General features: G+C 43.4%; 1 protein-coding gene and 1 long non-coding RNA gene across 3 annotated transcripts in view; one reads left to right on the plus strand and one right to left on the minus strand.

Annotated features, from left to right (window-relative positions):
• Window positions 1-24,692, plus strand: part of LOC148149478 (uncharacterized) — a 54,587-nt gene extending 29,895 nt beyond the window's left edge. The window contains exons 2-3 of one of the 2 annotated variants that reach the window (XR_015757779.1): window positions 23,369-23,627; window positions 24,390-24,692. This is a non-coding gene — a long non-coding RNA (uncharacterized LOC148149478). Of the gene's footprint in view, window positions 1-23,368; window positions 23,628-24,092; window positions 24,122-24,389 lie in introns of those variants that run through there. The other variant, XR_015757780.1, reaches the window with a different exon arrangement.
• On the minus strand, window positions 6,623-11,326 carry LOC122554019 (EEF1A lysine methyltransferase 3-like). The gene is made up of 3 exons (XM_043698505.2): window positions 11,156-11,326; window positions 9,618-9,729; window positions 6,623-7,035 (listed from the first exon to the last, which is right to left on the minus strand). The coding sequence occupies exons 1-3, from the start codon at window positions 11,324-11,326 to the stop codon at window positions 6,623-6,625; spliced, it is 696 nt and encodes a 231-aa protein (XP_043554440.1).
• Window positions 24,693-27,181: the final 2,489 nt, after the last annotated feature.

A 27,181-nucleotide genomic window follows, 5' to 3' on the forward strand; every position in this document is an offset into this window, starting at 1 on the left:
AACGTGATGGCCAAGTGGAAAGGCCTCTTGCCGCATGTGGACATTCACGGCCATTTTGAAGTTGTACTTGGGACCTAGCCTTGTGGTGTGGCCAATCGCTCCCACTCAATTACCACCGAAATCAGAAGATCTGGCGGGTGCCTCTTGCTCGTTTGCTCCGAGCGAATTAGTCAGTCGTCTCCTGTATACTAACAAATATTGTTCTTCAAAATAATTAATTTGAAAATACTTCAACGTTCAGTAATGGCTAAGGATCTATCTGCTCTTCCAAATGTAGGTGAATCCAAAAGCAATTTTCAAGCAACCTCTTCCAAAAATCAAATGATCGACTCTGAAATTCCTGAGAAGAATCATATCGAACTCGGAACGTTAACTCCCCTTCTCTCTCCATAGACGCTGCCAGAATGACAGAGTTTTCCAGCTTTATTTTTAACCGCAGATCTCCAACATCAGCGGTAATCTGATTTCATCCGTTTTTAACAAATTCTCTTGTTGCAGAAGCTGCATCCATGGTACCGTCCATGGTGACTTGTCTATTCTCTTGCATTGATCGTGAAAACTTCAGTAGTAGTTCCAAACGCAGGACGGAGCTATCTCTTTTCCTGATGAAAAAGCCTCCCGGGAAACCTGGGCGCATTTTAAAAGGTTACTGACATCGTTATTTACTTAAGAAATTCCCAATGAAAAATTCTCCCTTAGATATTCGGAATGATAAGCAAATCTCCAATCTTTCAAATGGTGCCCCTTTACCATTTTGGAGGGCAAAGCACGAAGGACAACACCAAGTCAATAAGGCACATATCCTCCCGGCTTACTGCTATATAATCATCCATTGTCATTGGGCCAAAAACCCTGAACTAACTTCCGAACAGCAGCGCGGCTATACCTGAACTGAAATGAATGGCTCTGATCAGGACAGGAGCTCAACACATCCTACTCATTGAATATTATGAGCCACAACTAGTATTGTTCTTGTGAGACAACCTTGCCCTTCGTGAAATATTCACTTCACCATCCTGCGATCGTAAGTGATTTCACAATATTTGAATAACTAATAGAGCAGAGGATTGAGGGGCATAAAACTGATGTTCAGTTATCCCAATCGCCGTGAACGAAGTTTACAGCACAGTAAAGATAAGCATCCGTGTTTCAGAAGGGACCTAGGGGATAAGCGGCGACGCCGAGCCAATAGACAACAGTAACAAGTGGACTTCAGAATGTTAGATGACGAAACACTGGGATATGTAAGGGCATGGAGAAGGTGGGCGGGGGCGGAGGGGAGAGGGGGAGAGAGACAAAGTGCCACAACGTGGCAACTATTGCATTTTCATATTGATGGAAAGCGTTTCATACGCAATTGAAAGGATATTGAATACATTGAAACACGGTGCTTTGCAGCTCAAAATTCCTTTAGAGTTAATTTTGAGCTACATTCCTTTCAGTGACGACATAACAAAACACCAAAATATGCGCCCTTGAATAAATTATTACATTTCATTACATTGTTTCCCGAAGTTTTTGCATCTAGGTTAATTTAACTGCTCCTCACTTTATTAATCCAGTGATGAAAAAATAACTTAATTTTTTTTAGATCCAGTGAGAAATGTCCTTTCAGACTTGGTGCAGTCGATCAGCAATGGTGCTCCTATGACAAGGTAGCGTCTTGGTGATATCAATTGAACCTGCCGTCCCCCATCTCGAGTACATTCTGTGTTGTAACCACCCTCAAAGTTTCTTAAATTTGGTGGACCATCTAATTTATCGCGAGGCAGGGACAGTTGGGGAGACAGGGGTGCAGGTGGTAGTTTGTAGACAGCAACTGGTTCCTTTACCCATGTTTGAAATGATATCACTAGACTTCCATGGGCTCCGAGTCAATGTTGAGAAACACCAAAGCAAGTCCATACTGATTATATGCCAGGACATACCGAGGCTTTTGTCGGTGGTCTTGGGAACATTAGTTGTAAGCTTAAATTCTGTGAGCATTTGGTTGCTGCTTTATTAAGTCTGCAGGACCTCGGTCCCAATTTTGGCATTAGACCCTGGATTTTACTAAGAATCACTTTGCAGGGTCGATTGCTTTATGTGTGCAAATGTTCCTCTCAGTGTGTCGGTCAATGCCGGGTGGCCCTTCCACTTTGTTTTTGTAATTGCAGACCACTGGAATGGCTTTCTGTAACATTTCGGAGGACAGTTATGACTCAACCGCATATATCTGAAATCGTATGTTGGCCAGATCAGGTAAAGACAGACCTTCAGAAGGACATTAGTGAGACTCACTCCTCTACTTCCTCCTCCACCAAGGTGTTGGGCAAACTCATCCTAACACACAGCTCAGGTGTTGGCAAGTTGTGCAACATCCAGTGCACCAGCGCAATTCAAATGTCGTACTGGTGGATTGTACCAGATCTTTCAAAGCACTAGACTGTGAACTTCGGATGCACAAAGCCAGTTTGATTGCTGTCCTGTTGGAGACATAAGAGGTATTTAGTATTCCAGCGCCCGTGATCCTCTCTTATTTCCTGCGTGTCAACCCCAACATCACCCAACAACCATAAATGAAGGCCTTCTAATGGCCAGGACATTTGAAGCACTTGCGACTGTCTCAGTCTCATCATTACAATCACCAGAGAACGCAGTTTACCTTGCATAATATCACCTGGCATGTGCACTTCAGCAATATTGCAGAACGGCAATTTCTCAGCACCAGTTATTTGTCTAATGCAAGAAATCATCCTTGCTCTTTCATCTCTTATGCTGCTTATTACATTTCAATGTTATGGTCCTCTTAGCAAATGTGGGAAATCAAACTTTTATCGGCAAAATAAACAAAATCGGGAGATATCAACGTAAATTCCCAGAGCTGTTCTTAAAAACGAGTTTAAGTAGACATCCCTAATGCTGATGGAGGCTGATCGTTATTGCTAAGAAACATAATCAGTACAGCAATAGCCGTAACAACAGAAGAGACAAGGGCAGGGGTACATGATATCATGTTCCAGGCTGTTATACTACACAATGAGATAATAACTAACCTTATTCCCTGCTAAATCCACAAATCGCTTTACTTGCTTAGTGCCCAAAATGCAGTCAGTTTCAGTCTTGAATAGTAGAATCCATTGAGCCTCCTCTACCCTCTTGAGTAGAGAACTCCAAAGAATCAGGACACATCAAATCTCCTTATCGTTTAATCGGATACTGGGAAGATATTTTCTGTGTGGTGGGTGTTTAGGACCAGGGATTGCAATATTGAAAGAAGCAACTGCTATTTAAATCAAAGAATAGAAGAATTCCTACGTTCAAACAGCTGTGACCTCTGTAATTTTCTTGTATAGATAACTGTGGGCGACCTGTTGTTCAGTATCAGGTCAGAAATCAACAAATCTTAGAATGCTAAGAAAATCCAAGGATTTGGGGGCAGTGTGAGAAATGACATGAGAAGCGTCTGAGGACTCTGGGACTGAACTCGATGGAGTTTAGAAGGATGAGGGATGATCTGATTGAAACTTGCAGGATACTGAATAGTCTGGACAGAGCGGATGTTGGAAAGATGTTTCTATTTGCAGGAGAGATGAGCATCTGAGGTCTCTCCACCCTGGAGGCTCCCTGCCTCATTCTTGATATAGGGCTTTTGCCCGAAGCGTCGATTTTCCTGCTCCTTGGATGCTACCTGACCTCCTGTGCTTTTCCAGCACCACACTCTCGCCTGATGTCACAACTTTTTAGACCTTTAGAGATAAGGAGAAACGTCTTTAGCTATAGAGCGGCGAATCTGTGGAATTCATTGCCACAGAAGGCTGTGAAACCAGGTCATTGAGATTATTTAAAACAGAGATAGATAAGTTTTTGATAGCCAAGGGGATCAAAATTTTTTTTAATGCATTTGTGCGACTTGGAACTCACTGGTTGGCCAGTATTGATAGCCCATCCCTATTTCCCTTGAGAAGATAGTGGTGAGCTGCTTTCTTGCATCGCTTCAGTCGCCTTGCTGTCGGTTGACCCACGATACCGGTAGAGAGGGAATTCCACGATTTTGACTCAACCGGCCATACTGTTTTAGGCATTGGTGTACATGAATCCAGGTTGGAGGATTTGAGTTATATGGGGAGGTTAGATAGACTGTGGCTGTTTTCCCTGGAGCTTCGGAGACTGAGGTGTGGCCTTACAGAGGTTTACAAAATCATGAGTAGCACGGATAGAATAAATAGACAAGGTATTTTCCTTGGGATGGGGATGTCCAGAACTAGAGTGCATAGGTTTAGGGTGAGAAGGGAAAGATATAAAAGGGACCTAAGGGGCAACATTTTCACACAGGTTTTGATGTATGTATGGAATGAGCTGGCAGAGGAAGTGGTGGAGGCTGATACAATACAGCATTTAAAAGGCATCGATATGGTTATGTGAATACGAAGGGTTTGGAGGGATATGGGCCAAGTGCTGACCAACGAGACTAGATTGGGTTAGGATATCTGGTAGGCATGGATGAGTTAAAAGTGTCTGTATCTGTGTTGTACATTTCTATGATTCTATGACTCAGCTCTTTTTGTTTGTATAAAAAATTGTGTATCTATGTGTTACTGCAAAATAGATTAATTAGCACCGACTTGAATTCAGCTTCCCTGGATTTCAATGTTGACGGCCCCTTCTCGTGTATCATCCTCCATGCTGTAGTTAGTTGGTGAGAGGTCTTTGTGCCAAGCGGGTAAGAAGGTGATGCCAGACGACTAGGTCAAAGAACTTGGATGGAGATCACAGAAGAAATCAGCACCCTTGGGACCTTCCAAAGTAGCTGAAAGCAGTGTATTAAAAGGCTGAGTGGTCCCTTGCGATAGGAAAGCGCAAGTATGGAGCAATTCTGTAGATGTAATTCCAATCATGATGTGTGGATGTGAAAAGTGTGGAAAATAGTTACACCAGGCCCAAATGCTAAAATAGACACACCATGTTGAATAGCACTGAGGAATTCTGAGCCAGGGCTCCTAGAAACGCAAGATCTGTTCATTTTAAATGCCATTAGAAAATGGTTGCAGTAAGAATGGATATATTGGCTACCAGCGTGAACTGGTTACCCCTAAAATTTCATTACATTGCTGCTTTCCCTTAGGAGGGGAAACGAGGTCAAAAAGCCTATGGACAGAGAAAGGCCTGGAGGAGCATCTCAAATCTTGGCCATTTTCACTACCCTGAACGAGGGAACTCTACAGCTCAGGAGAAACTAATGCTATGTGACTGTGGGTCATCAAGACACTGTCTGACAACCTCGGGTGATGAAAATATGGAGCCACAAGTGTCTCCTGCTAAGATTATGCTGAATTGGTGGGTCGAAATTGGGAAACGGAGACTGGAAGGGAGCATTGATGGAGTGATTTTGGTCGATGTCAGGAGAGGCATGAGAAATAGATGTTTAAAATCTAGGCATCATTTGTTTGTCCACCCAGGAGTATAGGGCATGTGTGTGTGTTGGGGGGGGGGGGGAGGAATGGGGACAGCAATTGTGTATCTCTGGACTAATTTCTCCAACAGATGAAAATTAGGGTGAATTTTTCATCCGGAGATATTTAAGACCTAGACTGCAATTTATTTAAGATTGGAAGAAGACGATTCCTTGTAAACGTGCAACAGTCATCTAGACACTTATGGTGACTGGGACTAGTTTGCAGGGCAACATAAAATTGGGTTCTGAGATGATTAGATTCGATTCCCTACAACATAGAAACAGGCCCTTCAGCCCAACCTGTCCACACCGACCCTCCGAAGCGTAACCCACCCAGATCAATTCCCCTACCCGACATTTACCCCGACTAAAGCACCTATCACTATGGGCAATTTAGCATGACCAATTCACCTAAACTGCACACTCTCGGATTGTGGGAGGAAACCGGAGCACCCGGAGGAAAGCCACGCAGACACAGGGAGAATGTGCAAACTCCACACAGTCAGTCGCCCGAGGTGGGAAACGAGCCCAGGCCCCTGGTGCTGTGAGGCAGCAGTGCTAACCACTGAGCCATGATATCGGGCAATTTAAGTAAAGAACGGCCATAAACATGATAGTACGACTGACCTCTTTCTGCGTTGCAGGATTCGCTGACACATTGATATTTTTCGCGACAGCGAGCAAAAATCATTGTGTTTTATTTTGCACTGAAAATACCTTTGGAAATTCCCCCGTTTTTCACGCGCATCAGCGGCTGCCACAAGGGTGGGAAATTTAGATGCACAGGCGAACAAATTACAACGTTGCAATTTTAATTCTTCCAGTTATTATCCACTAGCCTGCGTTGAAGGTAATATGCCTTCGCCAGAAGACAGTTTAGCCCGTGGCATACAATACATTTATTTCATTTCATCTTTGCATTAATTTGTCACTCAGAAGTAGGACGACTGCGTTTTTCACAGTCACAATGAAACATATTGACAGGGTTCAACTTAACCATTCCCAAATTCAATTCAGCACTAAAACCGTTCTGCGTCAGACGCAGGTGCTCTATGTATTCGACGCTTTGCAGTAGAATATATGACAAAGGTGCTCATTGTTTCCAACTTATTATAAAGAACGAACAGGGAAAATGAGCCCCTAATCACGACCCCCAGCGTCAGTGTCTTTGAGCTAAAGTTTCCACATTTACATTAGGAACCAGTCCTCAGGACCTCTTCCGATTTTGGTCATTTTGTACACAGTAATATCCTTGTCCGCTAACTTGTCAACAACCAAGCATTTAAAGTACACGGGTAAAAGCACGTCATGAAAAGATAGGGAGCCATTTCCTTTTCGGAATGCGGAAGCCAGGTAGATGATGGTATCTGGATGAGCGAGATAATGCAATGTTCTGATCAGTGAGGAGTACGAAGCTGAGCTGTAAACAAGATCCGAACCCAGAATGAAGTCATACTCGTTGGTAAATCTAATGTGGTCTTCACCCCAAATCAGGGGGCGGACATTTATACGGTGTCTACAGGCAGCAGGGATGTTGATGGCGATGTTGTGTTCTATCTGCTGCAGTGCGTTCGGCTGATCTGTAAAGGTAACATTTCCACCTGACAAGACGAAGAGAGAAATTATTCATCCACGTTGAAGGTTGGCCCTGACAGCACACTACTATGCTATTTGATCACAGTACTCAGTGAGGTCCTGGTGAATTCCGGGATTCACTCACATTGAGTAATTGGAATCAGCATGGACCGAGACGCCCCTAACGCAAATGCTCAGACATTGATCTAAATAAGGAACACTTCAGCGGAACGTAAATTCCGGTCGTTTAAATAAGGAAGTCTGATTTATTTTAAAGTGCGCGGGGAAGGAAGTTAATCTCGTCCCTCCAATGTAGAGGAGACCACATCGGATGCAAAGGATGCAGTAGATGATGTGTGTGGAAGTACAGATAAATTTCTGATGGATTTGGAAGGATCCTTTGGGGCCTTGGACAAACCTGAGGGGTGAACCCAGGTTCTGCACTTCTTCCAATGGCATGGAGGAGAGGGTGAGTTGGTGGGTGGTGTGGACCTCACAAGTGTGCCAAGGAGGGAATGGTCCCTCTGAAACGCAGATACAGGTGGGAAGGAAATATATCTCTGGTAGTAGGGCATGTTTGTAGGCAGCAGAAATGTGGACAATCATGCCATGTATCCAGAGGTTAGTGGGGTAGAAGGTGAGTGTGGGGGGGAGGCGGTTCTGTCCTTGTTCCAATTAGAGGGGTGGTGTTCAGGGGTAGAGGTGCAGGAAGTAGAAAAGATGCACTGGAGGGCTTTGTCGACGACGTGGGATGGGTAATTGTGGTCTTTGAAGAAGGAAGCCATCTGGGATATTCTACGGTGGAATTGGTCCTCCTGGGAGCAGATACGGTGGAGTTAGAGGAATTGGAAATAAGGGATAGCGGTTTTACAGGAGGCAGAGTGGGGGGGCGGGGGGAGGTGTTGACTAGATAGCTGTGGGAGTCTGTGGGTTTGTAGTAGTTGTCCATGTTGAGTCAGTTGCCGGAAAAGGAGATATAGAGGTCTAGAAAGGGGAAGGAGGTGGCTGAGATGGTCCAGGTGAACTTGAAGTTGGGGTGAAAAGTGTTTGTGAAGTTGATGAACTGTTCAACTTCCTTGCGGGAACATGAGGTAGCGTCAATACAGTCATTGATGTAATGGAATAAAAGGTGGGGAATGATGCCAATGTAGCTGCAGAAGGTGGACCCGTTCCACATACCCGATGAAGAGGCAGGCATAGATGAGGCCCATGCGAGTGCACATGGCTATCCCTTTGGTTTGGAGGATGGGGGAGGACTGGAAGGAGATGTTGTTGGGAATGAGGACCAGTCCAGCCAGTCGAATGAGAGTGTCAGTGAAAGGGTACTGGCTGGGTCAGCGTGAGAGGAAGAAATATAGGGTTCAGAGGCCTTTGTCATGGTGGATAGATGTGTGCAGTTATTGGATGTTCATGGTGAAGATAAGGCATTGGGGGCTGCGGAAAGGAAGTGGAGGAGGTGGAGGGGGAGGGCGTGGCTGGTGTCCTGAACATAGGCTGGGAGTTGCTGTACTAAAGGGGACAGGATGCAGAGATAAGTTCGGTGGGGGAGGAGTAGGCTGAGACAATGGGTCGACTGGGGTAGTCATGTTTGTGGATGTTGGGTAGGAGGTAGAATCAGGTGGTATGGGGTTCCCAGACAATGAGGTTGGAGAATGTGGGTTCCTGAAAGTCACCATTGACACTGTTTCTACCAGCTTTTCATGTGGTATATTGTGGAAAGGAAGTGAGGTAAATGCTCCTAATATCTCTCGTGATTTTTGTCAATTATCCTAAACATGCGCGTTTTCGATAACAACCATTCAGAAGAATCAGCTCTCCCATTTTACTCTATCAAGACACGTGCATGATTTTAAAGATATTATTGGATCGAGTGAAGTTCACAGCTGTAAGAAAAACGGTGGCTGTTCATCTCATCTTTCTAAAGTTTGTCATCTCTGATAATCCCACAATGCAATATCTAACATGAACATTAAAATAATTGGTTATCATCTGCACTGAGACTGAACGTCGCTCTGCTTTACCACTTAACTCCAATTTACAAGCTCAACGCGTTCGATGGCCCCAAACCACGACATTCTGGATCAGTGGTGCTGGAAGAGCACAGCATTTCAGGCAGCATCCGAGGACATGCTGCCTGAATTGCTGTGCTCTTCCAGCACCACTGATCCAGAATCTGGTTTCCAGCATCTGCAGTCATTGTTTTTACCAAACCACGACATAGTTACATCATATCACTGATATTTGGATATTGTTTTGTATTCGACATCAATGTTGTTCCTCTGGTGTCACATGCAGTATATTACAAAGGCAGGAGTTTTCATCTTTGAAATGGTCAATGTTAAATATATAGAAGCGAGTGGGCAGGTTGTTAGAACGTACTGTGGATTTACTGTCACTCTGAAACTTGCCATAGGGTAGAGGAGGGGGGCGGGGTAGGAGGTTTTCCGCCTTTGAATGATCAACTACAGTGTTCTATTCTTTTTCATTGTCACCCTCCAACACACACAAGTGCGCCCGTACAGTCCTCCTAACACGCTTTCCCTCCTTCACAAAACTATTTTTATGTGGCCAGCATTCAACAAAATAGTAAAGGTCATCTGTTACTCACCTAGCAATGTTGCTAGAATTCCCACTATTCCAGTGCCCGATCCCAGCTCAATCACTTTCTTCCCAGTGAAACTAATGTTCTCCTTCTCAAAGTAGCGGCAAAGAGCAACACCCTGAAAATATTGAACAGACAACACACTTTTCAGGATTAACCCATTTCACGCATTTGTAATTCACTGCTTACCCCAAATCAATATGGGTCATGAATGCGAGCGACTTCCTCTGGAGATAGGGGTACACTGGTAACAAATATTATCACCTGGCAACTTTTATCGAATCAGGACTAATCCGCTGACTTATGTGTCGCTTGCTGCAGCGCTGAGTCAGGAAATACATACTTTCCATTAATTGTGTCTTTTTAAAATTAAGTTTTTTTTTCCAATCAACTTGTTCAGAGATGTGCTTACACAACTCTGGAGCAGGTGGGACATACACTCGGGCCTCCCGGTCCAGCGGTAGGGACACTATGTACTGCTTAACCCAACCCCGTGAACGTTAGCTGGACGTCATGACACAACATGATGCCGTGGTGAAGGTAAAAGTGGATTTGTCATCAGTATCTTTGGATTCCGTAGGTGTTTGGAACCGGGGTTTCCTTTTTAAATAGCTGCTCAAGGGAGGTCACCAGAGGCTGATTGTAAGACAGCATGGGTCAGCAACTTCGGCAAGAAAAGAAAGCCGACACTTCTGAGCTCAAGTTATTTAACCAGTTCGAAAAGTCTAACCTTTGCTGTGAGCAAGACTTGTCAAATGTCTGTGAGGAATTCATGCACAGGAGAGACAATGCATTTGGGGTTGGCTTTTACCGGAGCTACGGGCGTTAGACAGCAGGTTGGCGGGACAGCAAAATCCATTACTCCTCCCCATTTTGCGCCACTCAGGCGTTTCACAGTCCAGTTGGGGTCAAGGGCACCTGGGGTGAAAATCCCACGATCTGCCACTGTTAGCCATCGTGAGGAAGGCAGGTCCTTTGGTCTCATTAAGAAGCTGAGCTGATGCAGGTAGAATCGAAAAGGGAATCCAAATGGGAATGATGAAGAGAACGTGGTTGGAGATGGAGATCAAAAGCACGGTTGCGTTTCAATTATGCCCAAACGCCCCCCAACCCCACCCACCCCTGCCCGACCTCTCCTGCCCCCAACTCTCCACCCTATCCATCTCCTTCCCTTTGCTATTTCAGCCATGGCCTTAGGGACGGTGCCCGGGTTACCCCGCAAGAACACGTGGTAATGTTTGCTGGCTATGGTCCCCACACTTAAGGTCCTCAATTGCCATGCCTCTTCCCGATCCGTATGTACCGGGGTGGAGATAGGAGGCCGACAAATTCCCTAGCTGCGACCATTCCTCCCTCGGACCCTGCACCCACCCAAATTCAACACGCCAAGGCACTGGATTCCAGCAGACATTACAAATTGCTGAACTCTTTGTAAATCGAAAGTTTCTGAGCAATTGAAAAGTAGATGGCAAAGTCTTAAAATTAACTCGTACATCAGGGTGACAGACCGGCTTTTCTTGGATCTGACCAGTTAATGAACTTACTGCGTCCCAGACATAAGCAGACACACCCAGGTTAGCGCTCGTGTTCCGAGCGACCTTTAAGCAGTAGCCACAGAACGCGAAATTGTTCTGATTCATGTAATAGATCGAGGGCTGAATCTTGTCCATGGTGTCGTCGTCGTTGGAATTCTGCGAGGAGCTAGCAGTGGTCATAGCTTCCAATCTACTTCCAAACATTTCCCAGCGGATGCTGGCGACTCTCTTCAAACGTCTGACTAGCACAGGGAACGAGCATTTATATCACGCCCCATCCACTGCAAATCCGCCCCGTCCTTGGGATGTTCCCAATGTCCTCATAGACAATCCTGCGCAATTGCAGTTGCTAGTCAATGAAACATTCCGTCTATTTTGTACACCGCAAAAGGGTCGAGAATTAATTGATCCGATAATAAGCATTGTCGGGGTTTGAGGGACAACGGTGCTGCTAAGTTTGGCATAAAGGTAATATACTGCTTTGCGCTTCGAAAAAAACCTTTCTGTTCAACATTTAAGAATGTCATAATCGACAGAGTATTCATTGTGCACGGAAGTGGATTCTGTGCCCAGACTGTGTAAAAACAATGACTGCAGATGCTGGAAACCAGATTCTGGATTAGTGGTGCTGGAAGAGCACAGCAGTTCAGGCAGCATCCATGGAGCTTCGAAATCGACGTTTCGGGCAAAAGCCCTCCATCAGGAATAAAGGCAGTGAGCCTGGAGCATGGAGAGATAAGCTCGAGGAGGGTAGGGTGGGGAGAAAGTAGCATAGAGTACAATGGGTGAGTGGGGGAGGGGATGAAGGTGATAGGTCAGGGAGGAGAGGATGGAGTGGATAGGTGGAAAATGAGATAGGCAGGTAGGACAGGTACGGACAAGTCATGGGGACAATCGGAACCCACCACCGAAGTTGGTCGGAAGTTGCATTACTCCGACTCAGCCGAAACGTCACGTCAACTTGACCGAGCCATTACTTCATATCAGTTCCAATTTTTCAATAACTCGCAAAGAACTAATATAATGGTATTCGGAACATTCAAATAAGTTCGACGGATAGCCAATTAGAAAGCCGCATGAATACTTTAACATTGAACCTTTGGGAATGGAGTGTGGAGGATAGTATGTTTATTAAAAACACATGGGATGCAACTAGATCTTTGTGATACATTTGGTCGCCACTTATTTGTAGTGGCCACATTGCATCATAACGTTTGCACCCATCTCTTAATATCTTATCGAGATGGTCATTCACAGCTCTCTGTGAATTCTACACTCACTGCCTCCCTCGAGAAACAATCTCTTGCACTAGATAAATTATATTTTAAACTTTTTAAAGCTATATCATCTTGCTCTCCCTTCCCCATTTCAACCCCACAAGCATTTTGTGTATGTAGCTGTATGGATTCCATGACTCGATGAATCATATCGGTCTTGAAATTCAATTTTGCGTCCCTGATTATCTGTACGGCTGTTCGTTATGTCTTACTGCATCTTTGTCAGACTGTTTCAAGTATCAAGCATTTTAAATGATGACCTCCATTATCCCTATGAAACAATAGTTTGGACACTCGTTATGGAAACACTAAGAGAGTTTTAGAAGGTTTCTTTGGCAGCCGTACTTATACCGATATCTTCTGCCTTCTGATATGGGATGACTCCTATAAAGTGATTTAGGCGTGATCGTATCGACTCATGGCCGAAGAGCTCTATCTATAGTTAAAGTGTGTTCTCGATTTGGAATTTAAACAAACGCAAATTGACTTTAATGTGAGCATTATTCCAATAAATAGGAAGAGGAATTGAGCATACTTTACTAGCCACCATGCTCTGGCATTCGGTAAGATCAAGGCTGAACTCTTACATTAAAATTCTCACCCCATTGATCTGCATATTCCCTTGCTATTCCGAAGTGTATCAACCACACACTTCCATACGCATTGACATAGCTCCTCTGAACAAAGAGTTCCAATGATTCATGATGCTCTGATTCTCATCAAATTTCATGTAGTCCTACATGGTCCGCTCTTTACCTGAGATGGTGATCCTTAGATTGAGTCTCTGCTGCCATTAATCAGCACTTTTCTTGTCAATTCCTCTGTCAATCGCATGTTACGACCGGTCCCATTTCCCGTTTCCAAACTCCAAAGAATATTTCTACTCAACTCATAAAGCAGACCTTTCATCCCAGGATTCAAGATAGTTAATCTCCATTGCAATTAGATTACTTAACGTGCGAAAACAGGCCCTTCGGCCCAACAAGTCCACACCGACCCTCCGAAGAGCAACCCACCAAGACCCATTCCCCTACATTTACCCTTGCACCTAACACTATGGGCAATTTAGCATGGCCAATTCACCTAACCTGCACATATTTGGAATGTGGGAAGAAACCGGACCACCCGGAGTAAACCCACGCACACACGGGGAGAATGTGCAAACTCCACACAATTCTTCTGAAGAAGCACCCTCTTCCTCATTTAAGGAGACTGCAAACGGACCGTGTTCTTGGGCTGCGGTATCTTTAAAATCCTACATAATAGACATTAGTTTTCAACATTCGTGCACTCCTACAATAAAGTTCTAAATATCATTTTTCTCCCTAATTATTACATTTCTGTTATAAAGAATAATCTGTGCTCTGGGTGCACGAGTAACCAAATCCCTGTTAACACCAAACTTTACTAGTCTCAGACTTTCTTAAAACTATTATTCTTCTTTCCGGGTCTTTGGCGCTGTGAGGCAGCAGTGCTAACCACTGTGACACCGTGCCCCTCAGCTATAGTTGCCAATTTTACATTGGCTGCTCGGACGATCAATCATTTTTGAAAAGTTGATGCTAAGGACTGTAAGTAATCCTGCTGTACCCTTCCCATATAATTATGTGCACAGGAATAGATCTATAGGAATAGATCATATAGATTGTTTGGATACCTGAAACAATAGATCATAACCGGAATGACATAGATTTGAGCCTAGAATAATAGATATTAGCACTTTTAGTAAATGTTAAAAATAATAAATTCTAAGATGCTTCAATATAAGCGTCGGCACTAGGTAATGGTAACATTGCACGAACATAATTAAAACGGGAGCAGGAATGAACAAAATCGAAGAGATCAGTTCGTAACAAGTATCAGTTTGTTACTGCAACATATTTCACACACAAGTCATAGGACATCATAAATTGTAACATTATACATGCCAGAACAAAAGTCGTTTAATTAAAGTTAATGTTGCAATACATTTCTTCCTGGGTAAGAACAGAACAAAGTAAGCAACTCTCAGACCTTGAACAAAGTTTAAATTTGGTTACATTATTTGGCTGAGGCTTTCGTCTATGTAATCCTCTAACGACTCCACACTTCAGCACTCAATTGACGAACTTGACAATAGTTCACGTACCACATTTTGGTATGGAGGATTGAAGTCCGGCCTGCAAGAAACGACAAGTCAGATATCTTCGAACATAAAAATCGGATGAAAAGTGGTTCATGTGGCCATTGTAGCCTGCTCCAGAGAGGTAGATTTGCAATTGATTGGTGAGGGTGAGAATAAATATGGTTTCCTAACCACCCAAAACAGGCACAATTGGGAGATACGTCCTTAAGATTTGACCAGCATTTTAATCTCTTATCCAAAGTAATACCCATTCAAAGTGGTGTCTAGAATTGAAGAGCACTGATTCCTCGCCTGAGAAAGGACAGAAGCAGTTAGCTAAGATCTGATGCCATGAAGATCTAGAGCCTAGATTAAGATCTAGAATCAACGTGGATGTCTCCATCACGATTGTGTTGAATTCTGCTGCGACCTCTGGTGACGTAGCCTACTGGTGTTTCAGAGTACAGTAAGACTGCTGGAAATCCTGAAACATTGGCTATAAGTTATGGTTTGTTTTGCTGCACTGTGCGACAGCCAACCCAGTGTTGGCACAATATTCAGTGAAGTTCGTAAGCAGTACTTTGCTTAATGTAATAAATGGAGTGTGCTATCCAACTTTATTTCTTGCTCACATTTATGTAGTTTCTTTTCATACAATGGAGTTGTTCCTTGAGCATTTTAGCGGGCATTTAATGGTCGAATCAGTCAACGACAACTTCCTAAGACCAGAAGACATAGAAGTGGAGGCAAGGCCACTCGCCCTACAAGTCTACTCCGCCATTTAATCATGGCCTAAGGGTGTTTCAATTCCACTTACCCGCACTCTCCCCGTAACCCTTAATTCCTTGGGAGAGCAGGAATTTATCAATCTCTGCCTTGAAGACATCCAACATCCCGGCCTCCTCTGCGCTCCGTGGCAATGAATTCCACATGCCCACCACTCTCTGGCTGAAGAAATGTCTTCTCATTTCCGTTCTAAATTGACCCCCCTCTAATTTTAAGGCCAGGCCCACGGGTTCTAATGTCCATACCTAACAGAAGCAATTTCCCAGCGTCCACCCTTTCTAAGCCATGCATTATCTTGTAAGTTTCTATTAGATCTCTCCAGAATAACCATTATCCCGTTTGCCATATTCACGTGAAGGTTATTTGTAATTTGTTCCTCAGAACAAAACTTCTTATTTCCCACGCTATCAGGATGCATGTGGAGTCAGATAAGTCTCTGACATCAGTGAAATGTAACATTTTGACCTCGGTGAACCGAAAGATTCTTGTGACCTTTCTTGTGCTCCTTTCGTGCCTATCTATTAGAAGTTCGTTAATGTTTTGGGACGTCTAGTTCTTGCAAAACAACGGTTAATTAAGATCTCTACTGCACAGGAAATGTGATAAAGAAGTCAGTTTTGAAAGGATACCAATCTTCAACAAGTCTATAAATGATGTCAGTAGATTCAGTGAGTGAACTAAAATTTGGAAATGCAAAGTGCGGAAAAGTGCAAAATTGCCCATTTTGGTACAATTTTTTTATGGGGATAAATTGCAGAGCTCTTGGAATGGTGCTCTAGGCTGGCTGTCCTACTTAATGAATCCAAAAGATAAGATCTCAAGTGCAGGAAGTAACCAGGAAATCAAACAGGATTTTATTCTTCATCTTTGAATCAATTAAAATATGCTCAGATTTGCTCTCAACATTATGAGGTTAGCCCTCATCCTGCTTCAACAACTTATCGGGATTTCTCCTATCGTTCCCTACTACAAGTGTTATGATGTCAGTTGATGACATTCTTCAAGATCAGATCCCAGAATGAAAATTGGCTTGAGAGATTATGTTTATTAAAAGCCTTAAAATTTTCACATACGTATCATAAACTCAGCACATAAACATATTTCCATAAAACCATAGCTCTCTGTAGTCACTTATTTTCTGATAAATCTTGGATTTAAGCCTCTGATCCAGAAGGACTTTCAAATGTTTTTGTTTGAAGATAAACATTGACAGAAATTGCCTCTGTTCTGAAAACGAAATTCCAAGGATGATAATAATGTCTAAGAATAATACACTTTTCAACAAAAGAAACCTACACTGCTGTCTGATACCGCAGTGAATCTGCACAACTACGGCCTTTGCTGCTTGAGTTCAAGTATCTCTGGACATCAGAGTGCATCTAAAAAAAATTAACTAACAGTGAAATTGACAGGTGACCTTGGAGGAACTTGTGTGGGAGAGCTCACAGCTCTGGAGAAGCTAAGTGCATGCTTTTTACGTGTCACCTTACTGCAAATCTACAATTGTTAGTAGAGTGGGTTCTTTTTTGATTATATATTTTATTGAAATCTGTCTTGTGATTAAATTTTAAAAATAAAAGGCATGGGTACTAAGTCAGTCTGGAACAGTGTATTTGAACAGTAAGGTGGTGCTATTTTCTGAGTCTGTAGATTGTTTAGGTGCAAAGATGGCCTTTCGTAGAGTGTTGTGCTCATCCTGTCAGATATGGGACATTATGGAGAGTTTCCATGTTGCTGATGATTATGTCTGCAGAAAGTGTGTTTGGTTGCGAATCCTATCAAATCACATAGCTTGTTTGGAGCAGCAGTTCGAGACAATCAGGAATTTACAAGAGCTCGGGGATGTGATGAATGGCAGTTATATGAAGGTCGAAAAACCACAGATACAGTCAGGTGGGTTACCTCCAGGAAATGTAGGAGAGAGAGGTGGGTAATGGCTATCCCCATTTCAAAAAAGCATACTGTTTTGGACAATGTAGGGGGTGATGGACTGTCAGGGGAATGTAGCACAAACTGCCAGGCCTTGGTACCAAGGCTGACTCTAACGTAGTCAAGGGTACGTCAGGTTCTAAGCAATCGAATTGTGATAAGGGGACTCTCTAGTCAGAGGCACAGACAGATTTTCTGCAGCCAAGAGCGAGAAATCACAAAGGTGTGTTGCCTCCGTGGTGCCAGATCAAGGTATCTCAGAGAGGGTGCAGTATGTTCTCAAAAGGGCTAAGGACCAACAGATTGCACACATTAGAACTTATGGCATAGGAAGGGAAAAGGGTGAACTTCTGAAGGAAGATTATAGGAATTCAGGGTGAAATTTAAAAAAGAGGTCTTCTAGGATATTAATATTTAGATTAATCCCAGTGCTACGAGCTAGTCAGAGTAGGGATAGGAGGCAAGAGCAGATGAATGTGTAGCTGAGGAGCTGGTGCAGGGGAGAAAGGTTCGCATTTTTGGATCATTGGAATCTCTTCTGGGGTAGCCTTTATAACCTTTATAAGAAGGATGGATTACACCTGAATTGGAAGTGGGCTCATTCGCTGGCAGAGAGATTTGCTGGAGCTGCTCATGAGGATTTAAACTAGTAAGGTGTGGGAGGCGGGGAGCTGGGGTGGGACCTAGAGAGACAGTGAGCAAAGCAATCGGACTGAGACTAGTACAGTTGAAAAAAGGTGCAACTCAAACACTGAGGGCAGACAGGAACAAGGTAAGACTGATAAATGAAACTGCATTTATTTCAATGCAAGAGGCCGAATAGTGAAGGCAACTGAACTCAGGGCATGCTTACGAACATGGGATTTGGATATCAGACAATTGCAGAGATATGGACAGGAATGGCAGCTTAGTGTTGCAGAATAGAAATGCTATAGGAAACATAGAAGGGGGAGAAAGAGAGGTGGGGGTTCTAGGGGTTGGGAGGTGGTGTTTTTGATAAGGGACAACATTACAGCTGAACTTAGGAAGGATATTCCTGGGAATACATCCAGGGAAATTATTTGGGTGGAATTGAGAAATAAAAAAGGAATGATCACTTTACAGGGATTGTACTATAGACCCCCAAATAGTCAGAGGGAAATTGAGAAACAAATGTCTAAGGAGATCTCAGTTATCTGTAAGAATAATAGGGTGATTATGGTAAGGTATTTTAACTTTCCAGACATAGACTTGGACTGTCATAATGTTAAAGGTTTAGGTTGAGAGGAATTTGTTAAGTGTGTACAAGAAAATTTTCTGATTCAATGTGTAGATGTACCCACTAGAGAAGGTGCAAAGCCTGACCTACTTTTGGGAAATAAGGCAGGGCAAGTGACTGAGGTGTCAGTGGGGGAGCACTTTGTGGCGAGCGACCATAATCCCATTAGTTTTAAAATAGTGATAGAAAAGGATAAAGAGGATCTAAAAGTTAGAGTTCCAAACTGGAGGAAGGTCAATTTTGACAGTATTAGGCAAGAACTTTAAAAGTTGATTGGGGGCAGATGTTTACAGGTAAAGGAATGGCTGGCAAATAGGAAGTCTTCAAATATGAGGATATGACGTTAAAAGGTCCTCAGTGTCGTGTCCTGAGTCCAACCATCTTCAGCTGTTTCGTTTTGTGCTCTCCTCCATCCGAAGTCAAAAGCGGGATGTTGGCTGATGATTTCACAATATGCAATATCATTTGCACTTCCTTAGATGTTGAAGCAGCCTGCACTCATATGCAACAAGACCGAGCCAGAATCTTGACTTCTCATGATAAATGGCAATTAATATTTTTGTGTTACCTAAATGTGAGGTAATGAAAATCTCCAATGTAACCATTGCCCCTTGAAATTCAATGGCATTACCAACGGTGAATTCTCCATTGTCAACCTGGAAATCAACATTGACTGTAAAGTGTACTGGACCAGCCATATGTAAACTGTAGGTGCAAGAACCAATCAGAGACCAAGGCAATTAATTACGTGTAGTTCGCCGCCTATCTTCCCAATTTCTATCCACTATCCAGGTAGACATGTCAGGAAGGGTCACCGGACCAGAAAAGTAAAGGTTGACTTCACTTTCCAGTAACGTCTGTTTTTCATTCTGATTTACAGCATCCACAGTTCTTTCGATTTGTATTAGTACGTGTCCAGGAGTTCGATGGAATACTCTCCAGTTGCCTAGATGTGTGTAGGTCCAGCAGTTAGGGATGAACAATAAAATGCCGTCCGAGACAATTATGCTCGTATTGTCTTGAGCAAGACAAAAGGAATTAGAGTGAAAAGGGCAAACCCGTTGCCTTTATCTCGCTTTGTAAACTCCACGAAATCACGAGTAATTTCATCTACATCTTGGGCAATTACCTGAATCTGAACTAGAATATCAACAGTATCTCCACTGTTGAGCATATAGATAACGCCATGTTGTAATTTCACTCTTAGTACTCTTGCTCATACGTTTTCCTCATTAAGAACAGTGTTGATCTTAGTAATCTTAGTCATAGTAATGAAGGGGTGAGGAATAGTTTGACCATGTGATTGCAGATTATTTGATTGCACTTCTGCTACTCTTGCATACCAACTCAGTTACATATGTTGACAATGTCACATGGGGTAGAACCCTTTGCCCTAATGTTTTCACACCAACTGCTGCAGTCTGCATTTCAGGACTTGTCCAAATCGGTCAACCATGGAACTAGCAAGCGCAGTTCTTTCTATGGGCGTGTTAGTTGATTATGTGATATCTCACAGGCTCCACATACTGACAGTGACACAGAACAAAACCAGGCATGGTGATAGAGACATCGGCTGAAATGTTTGCCCGCTTTAAATATCTTCATGTTCATATCTCTCTTGGAGGATGGTGCTCAAAAGATTTTGCAGGCATGGATGCTGCTTCCACGGTCAACAATTCGGAGGTGGAACCTACATCTGAGACCTTCCAGCTCGAACGCATAATCCCTCCCAGCTGAAACACTGGGGTTGCCTGACTGAAATGTATGAAGCTGTTACTATATCAACAGTTTGCTTGACGAGCGTGTGGAGCGGCCACCCCCACTTTGGGGGTCTTTGTGAAAAAAGCTGTTTCAACAGGTATTTCCGGCATTGCTGAATAAATCGGAAGTTAGCAGTTCACAAACGCATTGCAAATTCGCAAAACGTTGGCTCACAGACTTGTCGCAATGAGTACCTGGAGCTTGGATGTCCAACCAGGAGTAGCCTGTTTCATGCTCACGTGACTGAACGACGATTCGGTCTCATCACGCGCACTGCGATTGGAGACAGCAGAGTCTTCATCTGCATTCAGGAACTGAACCATTACTCTCAATGGAGGCATGAGCCTTGGTTTCAACGGAACCCCACAGTAGCCCCCTTATAATAAAATGAACTTTAGAGCAGTTGTTAGATTCTTATTTCATAAAGGAGCTATTACATGGACATCCTGCTCATCTAGACAACCAAGAATGTTACCATTAGCCCAGTACTCTTTACTCCTGTTGCTACTTCCAGAACCTCACACCTTTCCGCATTAAACTCCATTTGCCACTTCTCAGCCCAGCTCTGCAGTTTATCTATATCCCTCTGTAACCTGCAACATCCTTCAGCACTATCCACAACTCCACCGACCTTAGTGTCATTCGCAAATTTACTAACCCATCCTTCTACGCCTTCATGACACACAGCAGTGACCCCAAAACAGATCCTTGCGTACACCGCGAGTAACTGAACTCCAGGATGAACATTTCCCATCAACCACCACCCTCAGGCTTCTTTCAGCTAGCCAATTTCTGATCCAAACCGCTAAATCACCCTCAATCCAATGAAATCGCCCTCAATCTTAGAAAAAAACCTATTCTGCCAAGGTTTATATGACGTGTTATTTAGTGAAAGGATGGCTCAATATGATTCCCTTCGGGAGTAACCAAGATTTTAATAGCCAACACGACAGCCAAAACATTTCCGACTATAGTGAATTCCACAAGCGATCTGGACTGATACGTGGGGAGAGTGAGACTGAGAAAATATTGTGTTTATGTCCTGAAGTTGGTGGATGAAAGAGTTTGTCAGGGAAAACATGGAGGTCTCATCAAAAATTCAAAACATGGATACGTTGTTAGGTGAAATGTTGACGGCGCAGATTGTGCTGGTTGGACGTAATGTGTCGGAAGAATGGCCAAACTTGCTCTGAGCGATCGATTGTTCTTGTATTCCAGCATATATAGCGGTCAAACTGCCGCACCAGATTTCGAAACTTGGCCGGCTAATGGTATTGGATGTAGTTGAATCGAGATGGATTGCATTTTAAGGAAACCATTAGTAAAGCTCAAAATAGTCCTGAAGCAGGTAATTGAAGGTGGAATACAATTAATTTCGCTTCCAATTTAAGTGACCTTTCGGCTCAGGAGAAAAGCTCTGCTGCTTCAGCAAATCATTGCAGGCTCAAACTATAGCAGAACAGAGTCTAGAACAAAGCAATATTGCAGAGGAGAAGGGGTATTTGAAGGAATTGCTTTCTTCATCATAAGTCTCTTTTAGGTGTTAATGGATCCAATCGCATTACTTAACACTGGGCCGCTAAGGTATTTCCTGTTGCCTTCACTGTTTAATTTCCTGGATATTGGTGGGACATGAGGATGGAAAGAGGATGATGGTAATGGTTAGACTATAATGCCATGATTGGCTCAACGAAGACTAAGGACCTCTAATGGGCTCGAGAAGTGTTGCCTAAATATGACATTCAGCCTCAATCCGAAGTCTGGAGCCCATCGCACATCGCTGAGGATTCAAATGGCGGATTTCTAGAAGTGGATGAGCGACCATGATTAAAGCGCTGAGCTTCGAGGGTTACGAATCTAGCATAAATTTGGAGAATTCCACCCATGCTTCGATATTATCCACAACCACTTCCAATTCTGCAAATTCAAATGAAAGATCACCAGTAGCCCGTGATGGTCGGTGGTTGCCCGGTGCATCCGCATACGTCATAGAAACTGCATTAGTCAGTTAAAGGAAATCCAGTCCCTCGATTTTTATAAGTTTTTGGGATAGCATGCAAGTTATTTCTCTGTACTCATTGATTTTGTTTTGCAACAGTTCTTCTCTCATTTGAAACATTGAAAACTGATCACCTCTGTAACTCATCTCGCCCATAACTGTTTCTGTGACTGGTTCCAGTGCTTAGTTCTTACGCACAATGAAATCAGAACATTGTAGTTTTATCTCGACTCAAGTTGGGTCACATAATATTATGCTATATGTCAAAATTTTAAAAAAGGGACCTTCCAGTTAATTGACACTTGGTGCCACACAAGCGTTTAGTTCTTTGTGTAGATTTGAAGATTTAAACGAAATTCCTTCCCGAACATGGATGGAGAACCAGTTGACAAAAACAAACAAAGAGTACGAATAACCGAGTCTTTTTTTTTCGAGTGGGATTCTCGAGTGCTTGGACCTTAGCTGTTCATAAGATACATGAACGATTTAGATGATAGAACTAAATATAACATCTCCAAATTTACAGAGGACACAGTGAACAGTGAACGGAGGCAGAGATGTTTCAGTGTGATTTGAACAAGTTGAGTGAGTGGGCAAATGCATGTTAGATGAAGTATAATTTGAATAATTGCGAGGGTATCCACTTCAGTAACAAAAACAGGAAGACAGATTATTATCTGAATTGCCATAGGTTAGGCAAAGGGGAGGGTGCAACGCGACTTGGGTGTCCTTATACAGTAGTAGCTGAAGGTAAGCATGAATGTGCAGCAGGCGGTGAAGAAGGGAAATGATAGGTTGGCTTTAAAACAGGAAGATTTGTGTACAGGAGTAGGGATGGCTTGTTGCAATTATATAAGGCGTTGGTGAAACCCCGAAGGTTTAAATATTTTTCCTGCACTGTATTGCTTTCAAGGTTATGATCAGATACGCCAATTTCATTTAGCAGCTTTTTGGAGGGTCATGAGACGGTTTAAACCAAGTTCTAAGTGGTGGCCATTAACTCTTCCGCACAGATCCTATTCTTCACTCACTACACTCATTACAGTCCGTCCAATTTTATCTCTATCGGGCTATTTTATCTTAACAGTCATATATCTTATCTTTACAGGAAATTGTTCTTTGAAAGTTCATTGAGAAGGAGAACATCCGGCTTTCCAGGAAGACGGTGATTCAGTTGAAATCGGCACTGCAGTGACGGGGGCTTTAGCCACCCTACTTGGTGAGTGAGAGGTTGGAAACGCACAAGCCGCACCTTCCTGCCACATCAAAAAGGAATATGGATGACAATGAACAGCCCTGTCCGTTTTAGGGTAGAGGATTATTAAATCCAGCAGAAAATATGGTTTCACCACGTTCTCTTGTCCTTGGTAAACATACATTGCGAATTCGTCAGTTGCAACGTTTTAGTTGTCACTGAAGTGAAAGTAAACGGGACCTAAAGAAGTATATCAAAGGCGCATCCTTCTGGATGGCAATTAGAAGCTTCATGGCATGCTGAGAGTCTAAAGCAGTATCTGGCGCACATATCCGTGTATGATAGATATTATAAATACACCGGGCAAGTGGAAGGGGATTAGAATCTTATTGTCTATAAATCCAATGCACAAGCTCAAAAAATTGGCATCAGGTGTGTAAATCACTACAACTGACATTAAAAAATGTAACATCATTAATAATCTCATGGCGTTTCAAGGTGATGTGATCAGGCAGCGCTAACACTGAGGGTAACTGAAAGGTAGACAGGCTTTGAAAGGGACATTAACCAGACAGAAAGGTTGAAGGTCGGAAATCTAGTTTGGAGGCCTGAACGAATCCTTGTCATTCCTATACAGGTGGAATCACTACAGATTCTCAAGAAAGCAGAGCTCTGGCAGTGGGGAAGGGGTACAACACGCTCATTGTGAAGGACGCAACAAGTTCAGAATTCTCTTGCATAAGCCCTACCTAAACAGCACTCACCAAGGGAGCAGTTTAGAATACAACAATTCCGTACAATGCTCAAGACTGTGTAGAGAAAAGTTGGCAGATGGGTCACCTTTGAATTTAAGGCTCTTTTGCTACCATGATCTCAATAAAGGGTCGATCATCAAGGGCAAACCAAAACATAATTGTTTTCTCTCTCTTATCAGATGGAAATGTTGCCACGACAAATCAGTTAAGCGTCCTGGAACAAGTACAAAACAATGCCATAATTAACATTCCCGGGTGTGCAGACCACATGTACAAATCCGCCGTTTGACACTGGGCAAGGGTCACACTAACTTTCTTCGGGATCATGACTTCATCCTTGCTTCGAACGGTGCGTCTTCCTTTCAATCCCACGCCAAGTTAATGCAGACATTGTGCAACCACTCAAACCAAGGCAATTTATTTTGCTGATGAATTGAAACTTTCTGATCAAAGCGATCTTTTCGACCAAAATCTGTATATTTTGATTGATCGAATGTGGGAGTACGCCAGTCAGTTTTAACGCCGTTAATATAGTAACTTAAACGTTGTTCCATTCGGCACACACACCTCAAGGCAACGATTTCGTCGGAAAGTCTTGATGTAAGACATACCATTTAGTTATGGTAGATTGTCCCTAGCAACAGAGAATGGGTCTACTCATGAACCAGCATCAGACAGCCTCGACAAGCGACAATCATAATAATTCCCTACTGTTTACGCAAAAGCTAATTTGAAACGGATGTGGGGTAGGGGCCAGCCAATTTTGTTTTAACATATATTATTGCGACAGAACTTCATCAGAACTTTAACTAAGGTAGCAACATCACAATGGCCGTATTAGAGAAGATAAGGCCCAGTTCACTGAGTGGATCCGTCTGCTTTTCTACATTGCTCTACTTGCCATTTGCAGCATCACCTTCATGAGATGAATGGAATCATGAGCACGGCCCGTCCATAATTGTCGTTGGCAATGTTGTGGTGAACCAATGAAGCTAGCGTGGGAATGTGGCGGTGAGCCAATGCATCTCCTAACATGCTGTCGTCAGTGAGTTCCAGGATTTGTTAGCACAGTGACAATGAAGCAATCCTGGTCTACTTATAAGTATCGAGGGATCATATCTTATCCAATAATTATTTTACCTCAATAGTTACCCTACAGACTGTGATTTTCCGTGGGTTTTACTGCAGATCCGTTCACTCCTCCGTAGCATTGGGGGAAATTGGTGATGGCTCTCACCACTTATTGCTATTCTCACTCTCATAGAAGACGTGCACAGCTCATCATACTCTTCTCCTACTAACGGTCAGAGCATGTGGCTGAGTACGGGACACGATGGCTCAGTGGGGGCGGCACGGTGGCTCAGTGGTTAGCACTGCTGCCTCCAGCGCTAGGGACCGGGTTTGATTCCAGCCTCAGGTGACGGAGTTTGTGTGGAGCTTGCACATTCTCCCCGTGTCTGTATGGGTTTACTCCGCGCGCTCCGGTTTCCTCCCACAATCCAAAGATATGCAGGTTAGGCAAAATGGCCGTGCTAAATTGCCCATAGTGTTCAGGGATGTGTAGTTTAGGTGCATTAGACAGGAGTAAATTGTAGTGTGGTGCTGGAAAAACACAGCACGTCAGACAGCATCCGAGGAGCAGGAGAATCGACGTTGCGGGCATAAGACCTTCATCAGGAATTGGGAGTGGGTTGCCTTTCGGAAGGTCGGTATGTACTTGTAGGGCTGAAGGGCCTGTTTCCACACGTTAGGGATTCTTAGCCCTACAGAATGATAGGGCGAGATAAAATCAGTGTTTGCCTCTTGTTGGCTCTCTCAGCACTTGTTCCAAATAGACAGTCAGTGGAATAATTAGATTTTTATGACAATCCAGCAGTTCAGTGGTTCAAAGTTACTGAGACTAAATTCACAATTCAAATATATTAGCGAACTTTATATTATATATAAGTGGAAGCAGAAAATCGTCTTCAGCCCCCTAGTTCCCGGTCCACGATTCACAAAGAATCTGATTGATTTGATTGCCGCTTCTGTGGTGTATTTGTATAAGTATGGTGAACTGGAAATTTAAGCGCCCGATTACGCAATGGTGACGTCGCTTGGACACTTTTGGGCCGAGAAACTGCTTCGTCGAACTTTGCTGCCTATAGAATAAACAACTCCTTAATAAAGCACTTGCGGTTTAACATTTCGGCCTCTGTTCTTGTAAATTAGCTTCGACCTCACTTTCTTGTCTGCAACACCTGCAACCAATCTTACCCTTCCCATAACCCTAGATGGCTTGTCCAACTTGCCAGGATTGGAGGACTTGATGCATAGGAAGAGGCTGAAAGGCTGAGGCTGTTTTCCTGGAGCCTCGAATGCTGAGGGGTGACCTTATGGAGGTTTATAAAATCATGAGTGGCTTGGATAGGGTAAATAGACAAGGTCTTCTCCCTGGGATGGGGATTCCAGAACTAGAAGACATAGGTTTATGGTGAGAGGGGACCCTAGTGGCAACTTTTTCACGAAGAGGGTGGTGTGTGTATGGAATGAACAACCAGAGGATGTGGTGAAGGCTGGTACAATTGCAACATTTAAGAGGCATTTGGATGGGTATATGAATAGGAAGGGTTTGGAGGGATATGGGCCGGGTGCTGGCAGGTGGGACGAAATGGGTTGGGATATCGGCATGGACGGGTTGGACCGAACGGTCTGCTTCCATGCTGTACATCTCTATGACTCTATGATCCGACTTTACATTGCTCGTGGGCATGAAAAAAATTCCAAACATTAATAACCATCTGAGAAAAGAAATTACTTCTCATCTCCATCGTAAATTGAAGACACTTTATTGCTAAACAGCTCTTGGTTCCCCACAATTGGAAACATTCTCTCAACATTCCCTCAACCAACTCCACTTAGAGTTCTCCACTTTAACAAATTCACTTCAAATTTTTCTAAAGTCCACCAGCATGCTCATTTTCTCATGATA

Source organism: Chiloscyllium plagiosum, unplaced genomic scaffold (genome assembly GCF_037043375.1).
Source record: "Chiloscyllium plagiosum isolate Xiang-an unplaced genomic scaffold, Cpla_swu_hap1 HiC_scaffold_8, whole genome shotgun sequence".
In the NCBI taxonomy this organism is placed as follows: Eukaryota; Metazoa; Chordata; class Chondrichthyes; order Orectolobiformes; family Hemiscylliidae; genus Chiloscyllium; species Chiloscyllium plagiosum.